Raw genomic sequence first — 13,132 nt, forward strand, 5'->3', positions numbered from 1 at the left:
TCACAAGAATGAACTCTGATAACCATTAGAAAAAGTCTTGCTGCTGTGCTTGCTCTCCCCAGACTTGTGGCATCTCCACAGACAAGCTATCCCATCAGCCGCAACAGAAAAGAGCCTGCTCTGATCTGGGCTCAGGGCTATATGTAGGACTCTCCCTTTGTGACCTGGGAAATAAAATACAAAAAATGCAAAGATACATCACAATTCTACACCGATTATGCCATTCACTTTCACTACCCCCACCTACAGCATGGGTTGTTCCACTTTTACTGTAGTAGCTCAAGATGCTGCATAGGATGTGGGAAGCTAGCATTATCTTTGGAATATTTTCATACTAAGAAAGAGTCGAAGGCAATACTTTCTTATTAAGGACCAGGCTTTAACTGCCAGGACTGCATCATGTTGACAAGACACTTCTGTCAAAGAAGAACATTGCACCTGAACTGTTGATGCTCCACTGTATTTACAACATCAGTCCCATCTGCGGTTGGTAATGTGTGTCACTGCTGAGCTTTCCTATCTGGCTGCACATGCCTCGCAGACACTTCGCAGCTGATCCAACAATCATGAGATAGCATCTCCAGCTGCTCAGTTATTACTGTTAAGGAGATCTTTTAACAGTGACCCCACTGAATAATTTATTGGAATTGTATATTGAGTTTGTCTGTAGTTGTAGTGAATTTTGGGAGCCAGACTCTGAAGGTCAGAAACTACCCCAGTCTAGCAGCACAAAGAACGCACAAAACTCATTAATCTAGTTACACAAGTATCTCCCTCAGTAGAAGCAACTGAACTTGAAGGTAGAAAGAGTCTGCTATTAAAGCAAGACTGTTGAGACGTGTATTTACTTTTTCTGTCCTGTATCACCTAGCACAATGTCAATGCTAAGCAAACCTATGAGGTTTTTCAGCACACAGGGGCATGAGAAATTAGAAGACTTTTTACTTTAAGTTACTGGCCATTAGCTTCTCTGGTTGGGCGAGCTACCGACAACTACATATCTGAGCCAGTCACCCAAGGGGAAAAAAAGAAAACTCTGAGACATAGTGTATCTCCGCTAAAACAGACCAGATGAACCACATCCTAAAAGGAAGCGTGTATGAAGTAAGTCTCGGGTGACCAACTTGAATAAGTATAGGTGATCTATGTCCTCCCATCATCTGTACCTGAGTTCTCCACAAACACTTTTCTAGCTCAAAATAACATTATGAGGATAAACATGTGAGGAACTGTAAAGCCCTCTGAAACTGTGGTACTTGCCACAATGGTACCTGATGAAGATCCATAGGACTGTTGTAGATGGACAGTCTGCCCTTACTTTGCAAAGCTGCTACAATGGCTTTCTGGAGCCACTGTGACTAAAAGCAAGTATCTGCTGTCCTAGTGCTGAGTAATGTGTGTCCCACCTAAACCTGGTGACTAGAATTTTGACAACGCCACCCAATTATTTCAGCAGAGATTAATTTTCAGGCTTTGCTGCTTCTTAAGTTATTGAAATGTACCTGATCTATGTTAATATTTAAGACCATGACTTTACAACTCAGAGTATTCTTTTTACTGTCTCCATTCAGTGTCTGTAATGACTTTGAAGGAAGAGTCTTTGGAGGCATCCAAAACTATTCACAACACTGACTGAAATCTGATTAATAGTTTTCATTCAAAAAGACATGAAGGGGGATAGGAAGAAATCAGAAAAGTTGAAATTATTCATTTCCATGTTTTCTGAGTGGAGAGGGCTGGGGTTTTATTTCATTGTTTCAAGATCACATTCCCATAATTTTCAAAGCAACTACATATTTTGTTGGCTTGCATGTTTTCTTTGATCTACAACAACTTTTCTACCGGAAGGGCTTTTACATCCAAAATGAATCTTTTTTTCTAGTAAATTACTCTAATTGTTCTATCAGAACTATCTCAAAAATGGACTCAGTGCTATAAAAAGGTTACTACCTTTCGGCTGTTATTCTGTTCTGAATATGCCCGGTAACAGGGAACCTCAATTACTAAAGTACTCAACAGCAGCTCACAATGAAGCACTGTCAGCTAAAGTCTTCAGCATTTTGCAGGAGGATTGAACAGTGAGATTCAGTTACTATTTATCTGTTAATTTCTTTGGGTGTAAAACTCATGTGGTTAAGGGTGTCTGAGGCTGATTTAGAACTATCTCACAATCATTCATCACAGTACTTTTTCGAACTTATTTTGATAAATTGACCATTTCTTCCAACATTCAATTGCTTATAGTAAGGTAATAAGAGTCTTCACAAGCAGGAATATATCTGTGTAACAATTACCTGATCTTTTTGTTCATGAAAATTACTTTCTCTTGCAGACAAGTAAACTGAATAGGAAACAGGATGGTAAGTAGCCCTCCAGCTTCACCAAATTACCAATGCATTTGACTTATATGGTAAATATTTTACACCATAGGCTATTCTCAAAGGTAAGAGTAAATCCAGGTTTCATTTCAAATAGTATATTCAAGACTTACAAAGATTTGAGAAACCTCAAGCTATGGGCTACAGTAGTTAAGACTATCATGTCCCTTTCCAGATCAATTCTCAGAACATCACAGGATATAATCTTAAGAGCTATACATAAATGAGTAGGGATAAGGAAGGAAAAGCAGCAGAGAGAAGCAGCATCACACAAGGATAATAATGTGTAATCAGATCCACATGTGTCTCTGCTGCCCTCTCTCTTTCGTCTATCTTTTTTTTGACTCTCCTGTGCTTTCCTCTTATAGGCTAGCGTTGAAATCAAATACTGGTTCCACCCAAGTTGCTGGTTCCAAGGACAGCATACCAGTATAGCTGGGATTTAATAAATCATGAATTTAATAAATGTCTTCAAATGCAGCAATAGGGTACAAAAAGTATTTGTAAATATCAGCTTTTAGGTTCAAAATCCAAAGTTTCTTTGGCCATATCTTGTCAGTGAGTGTGAAAAAATGACTATACTTGTGAAAATGCAGCCTGTGTGCAAATAATTTGTTTTTTTTTTTCTTTTAACTTCAGATGCTTCTATTGGATCACTTCAGTTAACAGTGAAACAAGGAAAACTTAATGGACCGGAGTGACAGCAAGCATCAGAAACTAGAAGGCTTAATAGCAAGGTACAACTTCTATGTGTAGTGTAGCCCTACAGCTCCATGGACCAACAAAGAGCTGCAAGAGAACTCCACTTCCTTTAGCTGTCAGCATGGTACAAGGGAAACATACTGCATTGCTTCACAGCCAAAATCAGTCATTAAAACGCAGACAGCTCTAAATAAGACATGGAGATTTACTTCAAACATCATTAGGAAGCTGGTTCAGTATCCTTCCATGATGAGCTGCAAAACTGAAGATCCACTGAGTTACCTAGAAAGCCATCAGCCTAGAATATATTGGAGGCAACCTGACATTAGCACACTCAGTCCATGCCCAGTAAGCCTTAGGAAGAAGTGGAAATCCACATCCTGCACCTGCGATGGCCATAGAAATTATAGGAGAGAATCCCATTATTAAAACCAAGGAATTTTACAGAAGCGACTTACACTATTACCTTAATAAATCAACCTTTACAATCCCTTGCATCAGAATTGTATGCATGAATGTATGTGTGTAGGCAGAGGGGGGATGTGTAGGTGACTGCTCTTTTAACTCTATTTTACGTAAATGCATAAACGTATACACTTGCAAAAACACACTGATTAGACAGAGAGTTAACAGACTTAGTTTAAACCATTAACTGGAATACTTGCCATAGAGTTCTGATGAACTGATAAGCATGGGATACTTCCATATTTTCATCTGATTTCCAGGAAGGCCTTGTCCAGTCATCAGTTCACTGGTTTTGGGTAACCAGAGCAAGGAACAAATCTATTGCGATTTAAAATTCTGCTTTAATTTTCAGAAAGGGCCAACATGCACCATTCAGTAGCTTTGAAATGTTATCTACAATGTTTAAACAAGCTACTGAGAAAGACTCCTAGCAGAATATTTACTTATTTAGAATGATTATTTCATTCCTTACAATGCTTCGAATTGCAATTGCTTTACTGTCCTATCTAAACATGATAATAGCCCATCAGTATAAAATCAAAGCCCTTCAAACACATCCTCAGCTAAGCTGTAACAGCTCCAGGAAAATCAACAGCTCTGCTGCTTTACTCCAGCTGAGAATCTGTTCCTCTGCACCCTAATATTCTAACTCCAGAGATGGATGTTTGCCCTCCGACTCTTAACACCTCTTCTCACCCCAGCACTCTGGGAATTTTCCCTCCCACTCAACATTCTTTCCATATCAAGAGTTTTGGCCAAAACTATTATTGCCAATAACAAAAAGATGATAAGAAGCGTCTGGCTGCGAGACCACCTCCTCTTCAATCACTTCTGTCTGGAGACAGAAGTGGTGAATGAGAAACAACAAACTGCTTCTGAGGCTGATCACACACTGCAGTGCTGAATGTAGCACAATTGCACATCCAGAGAAAATCCTGCTGTTCCTCTGACTGCAGAACCACCCTCAAAGTCAGTGGGAGTTTGCCAAATGAGCACAGCTATACAAGAAGAGCATAGCCTAAGTATGCAGACATTTCATCATTTCACCTGAGAATCTGTGGCTACACTTTGGATGATTTTCTCATGATTTATGTCCCAGACACGCAAAATCCCATCTTTCATTCCACCCCCTGTAGCAAGGACTTTGGACTGCCAAGGACACCAGTTCACAGCCTAAAAAAAAAGAGAAAATAGATGCCAGAACAGACTAGGCGGTTAGCTGAAAAAAACGGAGTAGATTTTGCTTAAAAGCTTAGTTGGAAAAATGAACTGCAACAAGCACCCAGAATGTATCTTTGGCTTTTTTCACCCTAGACCATGCTCTTCCTCCATATGCAGGCAGCAATGTAGAATCCCAAAACTCCAAATGCTGCCTCCTTTGCCATTGCTTCACAGTAGCCTACTCTGTCCCACATATGCTCTTAAAACTCCAATTTCTCTGCTTACCCTTCACAGGCCACAGATTCACACCTCAGTACCAGAAGAACCCAGCAGGATAGTGTCTTACTGCTTAAGCCAAGCCATCACAAAAACCTAAGCAACGTGACTAACAGGGCTTACAAGAGACCTGGTTTCTTCTGAGATATTTTCAGGATATGCCTAAGGCCTAGACTCTGAAGAAAAGCTACTAAGAACTGAATTCCATCTATTTCAATAACCTCCTCTGACCCTTTAATACCAGCACTTCAGGCCAGCCTCAGATCTTTCTGGGAGGATAAGCAGCTTATAAATGCTGGACTCCCCTGTCCCTTATTGCTGATACCTGTCTTCTCTCCCACACAGTCTGGGACTTCATAAAGATGAAGAATCTAATTTGTCTAATTTCCAGTTTCTTACTCTGGATTCTTTGCTACCAGCAATGACATGAAAATATGGGCAGGAAGGCAAAAGCAAGTTTATATTAAAAATAATTTCAGCAGAGATAATTTTCCAAAACGCAAAAAACCTGCAAGTTCTTGTTAACTTTTAAGTATTGCATCACCGAAGTTTTCCGTGCAAAACAGATGAAAAGGCTGTAAATTTTATTTCTATTTGGCATTATGTTTACAAAGGCCTACTAATCCAGTAAAATTTCCTGATCAAAGCCCTAGCAAACTTACCTGTAACTTGGAATGAGGACAACTGGTCTTAAAATTACAGTCAGGGGAGAAGAAACTAGTAGAAATCAGTGAGATAATTTGAAAAATTCCCTAAGTGTCCACACCAACAATGTGATGTCATTATAGCAAACATAGAAAAGCAGACATTCCTTCTCCATATACCTTAACTGCTGAGGAATGAGGTATGGTTTTCAGGGGCTGCGACTGCAATTTCACACCAGGGTCACTAGGCCAGATATTCAATATACCATCACTAGACCCACTTGCCAGCAACTGGTCGGTTAGTGACCACTTCAGACTGCAAATGCTCTGTTTGTTTTGGCAAAGAGTCCCAACATGGTGCTGAGCAACCCGAACATCATGGTGATGAATAGATCCTAATCGTGAACCACTGTGGATGAAAAAGACAGCACGGGTTTAATGTTAGAGAGAACAAGCTACATCATCACACTGATGTTTCTTCAGTGGTTTCAGAAACAAACCACATCAGAGCGAAATGTGTCTGTAGAACAGCAGTATTTCAGTAAAAGGAAACACAAAACAACTATCAAAAGCACACCCTGACTGTAGCGGTGGCTACAGAAAGGAGTCAAGCAACTGCTCAGTTCAAGCCAGGCAGAATACCCGTTCTCTCTCATGGTTTTCATTTCCCTGAAGACATATTGCATTGTATGCCACTCATCAGCACCCTGTTCAACTGTCAAGCTGTTTAATGTAAACTCTTTCCTGTTCACGAAAAAAAGTTTTGCAAGATGATTTTTTCCAAGGCCAGATACAACTACAGGCCCAACAAAGAGGCAGTATAAAACTGCACTGCTCTGGCAAAGGGCTCATTAGCGAGTAACAGTGTGTTCTTTGGCTCTGTGTCTTCCCTTGTCCCCTTTCTCGCTCCCACTTCCAGACTTAAAGAAAACCTGCACAGCTTGACACTGTTGCACTAATTGCCAGTTAGGAAATGGACACATGGTTCTACAGCCAGTATCATTAGTCTACCAAAGGAAGGAAGAAATACCCTGCCTGGAAGCACAGCTACTGTTACAGCTTAGCTCCTGGATATGGGGTTTACACATCGATAGTAGAGTTGAACTGAAAATACTGAAAATACCTTGCACCACACTTTCTTTTCCTGCCTTTCTAAGGATACTACCTACATTAAAACTATGACAAAACAGAAGAGCTTCCTGCTAGAAATTCACACTTCCAAATATTCTGATGACACTGAAAAAGATAGCAAGTTCAATACTATCTTTATAGCTGTCTGAGAAACAGATATATGAAATTACTGCAGTAGATTAATTTAAGGCAATAGTGGCTGGAAACTTTGCCATACTAGCTCTTAAAGTTTTTTCAGATGCAAGTCAAGTGATTTGGAAGGTCTAAAAATGCACACACAAAACTGACTGACTGAAAGAAACATCATTCCATTATGCTTGTTTTATGGAGTTGACAAGCTCTTTAAGTTCACAAAAGCATGAAAGATCCCAAGCAAGCAGTGCTCCAGTGAATATTAAGCACATTTTTATGGAAAATACCCATGAAGGTACATGGGAATATGTGCATTATATGCAAAAACATCACCATTTGCCTCCTGAAGATTTATATAGATTTTTACTACTAAATTATAAGCAGAAAATCTAACCAAGAGAAATAAAATTGAATTGCCAGTGTTGGCCATATTAAGGTGTTCAGCAGTTCTAGTGGTGTGAGTGAGAAGGAACTGGGCTCCTGAGAATCCCAGCTGAAAGGACACTTTGCCACTTGGCATAAAAAGAAATCAGATATTTTATTTTTTTTTTGACACAGATGATGGCATCTGTTTCACTAAAGACCAAGAGAAGCCAACAAAATTTTTGTGACAGGCTAATTTATGGTACCAAAATTTATTTACAGGTTCACAATGATGTGTTGTTGGACTATTTTTAACCACAGAAATTAGTATGTAATCCCAAAGTATCAATTGTCCACAGTGAAATTTACTGTAAGAATGCTGCCTTTATTTTAGTAGCAATGAATATTAACTCCATGTCTTTTTTTTCTACTTATACAGATATTTTAACTCTGCCCTAAAGTTAAAGGAAATGGTTTCAAACCTAGCAAGAGAAATAAATGTTATTGCAACATAATCTGTCAACCATAACTGTAGTTCACAGGTTCAGCTGAATTTTATCATCAATTTCTACTCAGAAAGATCTGTAATTTAAATTTCTGGAGCCACAACCTCCACATCTTAGTGAAATTCTGCAAGTGGTGACAGCTTTCCAGAAGGAGAGTAAGAAACAGAGACTAAAGAGGCAGGCTAAAACCCCTTTGGCTGCTTTCCTGCCATACAGCAAATCTACATATGATTTCTGAGATGGCTGATAAGTAGAGGGACATGATAAATCACCTTTGAGCAAAGCCAATTTAAACAGCTAAAACAAATGGGACATTTGCCTAAGGAAAAACAGCTGAACTCTTTTCTGGGAATACACTATACCACTCACCTGCTCAGAATATAGTGATTCCAGCTCAGAGCTCCAACTACAGACAGGTGACCAAACATATTTCTCAATCTCCTTTTGGTTTCAATGTCCCACAGCTGCCAATCCAAAACAACCAAGAAATACAAAATTAACAACAAAAAGAAAACAGATTTTTTTCTCTTAATTTGTTTCCACATAAGCCACTGCCCAGTTCTGATTTGACACACAGAATCATAGAATCGCTGAGGTTGGAAGGGACCTTTAAGATCATCAAGTCCAACCATTAACCTAACCTGACAAAACCACTTCTAAACCATGCCCTCAAGTACCACGTCTACCCTTTTTTTAAACACATCCAGGGATGGCAAATCCACCACCTCCCTGGGCAGCCTATTCCAATGTTTAATAACCCTTTCAGTGAAAAAATTTTTCCTAATATACAATCTAAACCTCATCTAACATAACTTGAACCCATTTGCTCTCGTCCTATCACTTGTTACCAGGGAGAAGATGTCAGCCCTCACTTCTCTACAACCTCCTTTCAGGTAGTTGTAGAGAGTGATAAGGTCTCTCCTCAGCCTCCTCTTCTGCAGGCTAAACAACCCCAGTTCCCTCAGTCGTTCCTCATAAGACTTGTCTTCCAGACACCTCACCGGCTTTGTAGCCCTTTTCTGAACATGCTCCACCGCCTCAATGTCTTTCTTGTAGTGCGGGGCCCAAAACTGAACACAGTAGTCGAGGTGAGGCCTCACCAGTGCCGAGTACAGGGGGATGATCCCTTCCCTTGTCCTGCTCACCACACTATTCCTGACACAGGCCAGGGTGCTGTTGGCCTTCTCGGCTACCTGGTCACACTGCCAGCTCATGTTCAGTCAGCTGTCCACCAACACACCCAGGTCCTTTTCCACCAGGCAGCTTTCCAGCCACTCCGCCCCAGGCCTGTAGCACTGCATGGGGTTGCTGTGACCCAAGTGCAGGACCCGGCACTTGGCCTTGTTGAACCTCATACCATTGGCCTCGGCCCAGCCTGTCCAGATCCCTCTGTAGAGCCATCCTACCCTCAAGCAGATCAACATGCCCACCTAGCTTAATGTCATCTGCAAACTTACTGAGGGTGCATTTGATCCCCTCATCCAGATCAAGATATTGAAGAGAACTGACCCCAGCACCGAGCCCTGGGGGACACCACTTGTGACCAGACACCAACTGGATTTAACTCCATTCACCACCATTCTGTGGGCACAGCCATCCAGCCAGTTTTTTACCCAGCGACGAGTACACCTGTCCAGGCCATGAGCAGCCAGTTTCCCCAGGAGAATGCTGTGGGAAACAGTGTCAAAAGCTTCGCTAAAATCAAGGTAGATGACATCCACAGCTTCTCCCTCATCCACTAAGTGGGTCACCTTATCACAGAAGGAGATCAGGTTTTTCAGGCATGACCTGCCTTTCACAAACACATGCTGACTGGGCCTGATCACCCTGTTCTCCTGCATGTGCCATGTAATGGCACTGAGGATGACCTGTTCCATAACCTTCACAGGTACTGAGGTCAGACTGACTGGCCTATAGTTCCCTGAGTCCTCCTTCTGGCCCTTCTTGTGCATGGAACACATGTCCATGGATATGGACAACCTCCAAGCTCATTTATTTTACAAGTAAGACAAGAAGGCGTATTTCCAAATTTTGGCAACTGTATCAGTGGTGATGAAATCAGACAGGATTGAAGGGAATGCACATCTCTGACTTTAGAGCTATTTATTCACATGTTTGTATTTGGAGGTCCATACCTGAAAGCACCGGCCTTCAGTACCTTCAGATTGTTGACTCAGGACTGCAGGAGGTAGGTCCCCATATTATCTAATATCTCAGCCAAAGTCCCACAAAAATCTTTTGATTATATGACTGTCCTACAACAGCAGGCTGAGAGGTAAGTGTATAATCAGACTGAAGTAAAATTCTCATATGTGAATCCATAAGGAGAGTTTTGGCTTGAGTTCTCAAGGCACTGATCACCACAGTGATCTCAGCAAGAAAGACAGAAGAAAAAAATTACCTGTGTTGAGTAAAATAATTTAATTAAAGAGTTTCTCTTACTGGTGGAAAAAAAAATCTTAATTCACTCATTTTTTTAGTGGCTTCAGAGGCTCCATTACATACAGATAACACTGAATGTCACTAAGCCATTCAGGAAGGTTCAGCATGACACAGGGAAGTGCTATATATTGTCTCCAGCAGAGTTCTTCTGTAGTTTAGCCAATCTTTTTCATTTGTTTCCTTAAAAAAAATCAGAATCAAACCGTCTGATGGTCATGTTAGCTAAAAATGGAGAACGACTAAAAAAGTAAATTATCTAGTACTTGCACTTCTCCATCACTGGTGCCAATCGCAAGGCAAGTTCCTTCTTTTATCCAAGCCAGAGATGAAATGTATTTGGAACTGGAATTCAAATCAATGCTTTCAATGGCTTGAAGAGTTTCTCCATTCCAGATGTGTGCAGCAGGTCCTGCAGCAATAGCAATGAGATTTTCAAGACTCCAGTCCAGTACGTTTAGATCTAGAAGAAAGCTACTAAAAATTACTGCAAAAAAGTTGTAGGTAATAGGATGGTGTAAGGGTAATACGGTTTGGGGGAAAGAAGCTTTTTTTTAATAGCTATGGAAAAACTTGAAGAGAATGCTTCTATGAAACCACTACTAGCAAATATTTCTCCTATATGAAGGACAGTATCTCTAACAATCCAAAGTCTTGACATAGGAGAGAGTCTATCTACATGCTACAGTCTGTCCTACATCCTCAGGTTAATAATAACATTTACCCTGCACATGACAGGGAAAAAAAAAAGAGCAGAAAGGAATTAGGGAAATTCTGCTCCTCACCTTTAGAGCTTGCTCAGCAAGCATATGATGTAATACTGTTTCCACTGCCCCTGATGCTGGGTGCATTGTACTTGCAGACCCTGGCAAAGAAAGTCACTATAGCAACTAGCCTCAGAACAGCCTGTTATGTCAGGTAGGCCAGAAGAAGTTGGTATACAACATTTAATACCAACCCAGGACATTCTCCAATGTCAAGGAGAATCCTCAGCTGTCCATTTAGGGCAGCTTAAAAGTCATTTTGCATGACCCCTGAAGTACAGAAAATTGTTACCACAGGCCAAGGTCTGACATGATATTTTGGTAACAAAAACCACTCTGAAGAACAGCTGAATCCATCAGTCAGCTGTTTCACTACAGTCCTGGTTGTTGCAGCCAGAAATAAGTATTAAAAAATCACTTCCAAAGACTTCTATTAGTGCTGTTAGTCTTGGGACATACCTTGTGTACAATCAATGTAAATCATACAAACAAACCTTTGTCCTGTTCATACATATACATGAACATTTGCAAGAATATGTTGAAAAAACCTCCACAGGGACAATTACGAACACTTGCACATACAGAGTTGTTTGTTAAATCTTATGAAATGTTAAAACATGGATTTGCTGCTGTAGACCAGAGATCCACGTGTGTTCAACTGCAACTGGTGCATGTTTCATTTTTGCCTGTGCACCACCAAAGACACAAGTAAGAATTTAGTTCAGAAGCTATCTACCATACAAACCATAAAGCGTCACTGGCGTCTCCCAAAATAAGAGATTTCAAAGACTTCTCATTAAAGGTGCTGCTGTGTTGACTAGCTGCTAGATATTCAAGGCTGACAACCGAAACGTTTAACTTAATTAAGCAGAGGTAAGTATATTGGTTTGATTTGAAAGTTGTATTGAGATCCATAACTGAAGGAAACTGCATGAGAGTTAGGTAGTATTGACTCTAGGGTTTGACCAGTCATGTCTCCATCCCGGAACAGGCAGTTTTCAAAAATGCATCTTTATAAGAAAAATTATATCATGCATATGTCCTGCAGAGTTTCCATTTGATGTGAAGGGGACACACCTTCACCATCTTTCCTTAAACATAATACCCAATCTCTGCAAAAAACACCACACAGGAAAAATTCACTTACAGTAATCATTGCGCAAGCCAGTAATATGAAGCCTCACTTCTGGCTCCAATGGTATGGAAGGCTTCAGGATGGTAACAGCTCTAAACTCATTCTGGGTCCCCTCTCGGCATCCTGTATTTGAAGATTCATCACACACAAATCAGTAATGCAAAACACCTCCAGTTTTTCTTAGGTCTAAGCCTTTCCAATTCTCACTATATTTGTCCCTCCATGGTCCACAGGAGGCCAGAAGGGTCTAATTTATCCTGGGTAGGCTCAAAACACTAGACACACTAACCTAGCTGAAAGCCACCTTTTACCACCTCTTTCAAGCCTCCACAGATTTAGTCAGCTAGAACAGAGAATAGGGTCCACTATATTTTGTTTAAGTTGTACTACAGTACAATACAAAATGTTCTGGTTTTTTTTCTTTTTCACCTTAGTTTTCTGTCAAAAACTGTTAGTGACAGAATATTTCATATGTGTTCTCCCACTTCAAAATGCATCATACAGCAATTAACTTCTTTGCTTTCTGGTATTAATTTCCCACCAAAAGGTCTCCCCCATCAATACCTAACCACAGGAAAAGGTTTTTAAAGCACACACACTTTGATCACAGCACACTAAGCCTGTGACCACACATAAGCGAGAAACAAAAGCAAATACAAGTGCGAGCAAGCAGAAGAGTCATCCTTTGTGGTCACTGTCTACACTGTGCTGCAAGGACTCCTAAACATCATAGAAAAAAAGTCAGATCATTAGCACTATGAATCATTTAATGATAGATTTTTATGTGTATAAAATTATCTTGATGTAACGCGCAGAGCAGAAAGCTGGAGATCCACGTTCCTGCACTTTCCTCTGTGTTTTGACTTCCTTTTTGAATTATTCTCCAGAGAGAGGTATTTAGAACGAATATCAAAAGGTTCAGGGACAGAAGAGATTGCTTTTCACTGTAACTAACCTTCTCTGTTCAAAAAATTTCATCACTGACAGTTTTTGTACTCTATAACTTGAATACACACATAGACGTCCTATAGGGAAG

At 40.4% G+C, this 13,132-nt stretch overlaps 1 protein-coding gene across 1 annotated transcript in view; it reads right to left on the reverse strand.

The window, feature by feature from the left end:
- CDC20B (cell division cycle 20B) overlaps nt 1-13,132 on the reverse strand; it is a 21,036-nt gene continuing 7,904 nt past the window's right edge. The window contains exons 4-10 of the mRNA XM_009894224.1: nt 12,109-12,219; nt 10,464-10,660; nt 8,128-8,222; nt 5,807-6,035; nt 4,593-4,718; nt 3,746-3,863; nt 1-164 (exon numbers count right to left, since the gene is read on the reverse strand). Coding sequence (XP_009892526.1) covers nt 1-164; nt 3,746-3,863; nt 4,593-4,718; nt 5,807-6,035; nt 8,128-8,222; nt 10,464-10,660; nt 12,109-12,219 — 1,040 coding nt within the window. The remainder of the gene's footprint in view (nt 165-3,745; nt 3,864-4,592; nt 4,719-5,806; nt 6,036-8,127; nt 8,223-10,463; nt 10,661-12,108; nt 12,220-13,132) is intronic.

This window comes from Charadrius vociferus, unplaced genomic scaffold, assembly GCF_000708025.1.
Source record: "Charadrius vociferus isolate BGI_N301 unplaced genomic scaffold, ASM70802v2 scaffold70, whole genome shotgun sequence".
NCBI lineage: Eukaryota > Metazoa > Chordata > Aves > Charadriiformes > Charadriidae > Charadrius > Charadrius vociferus.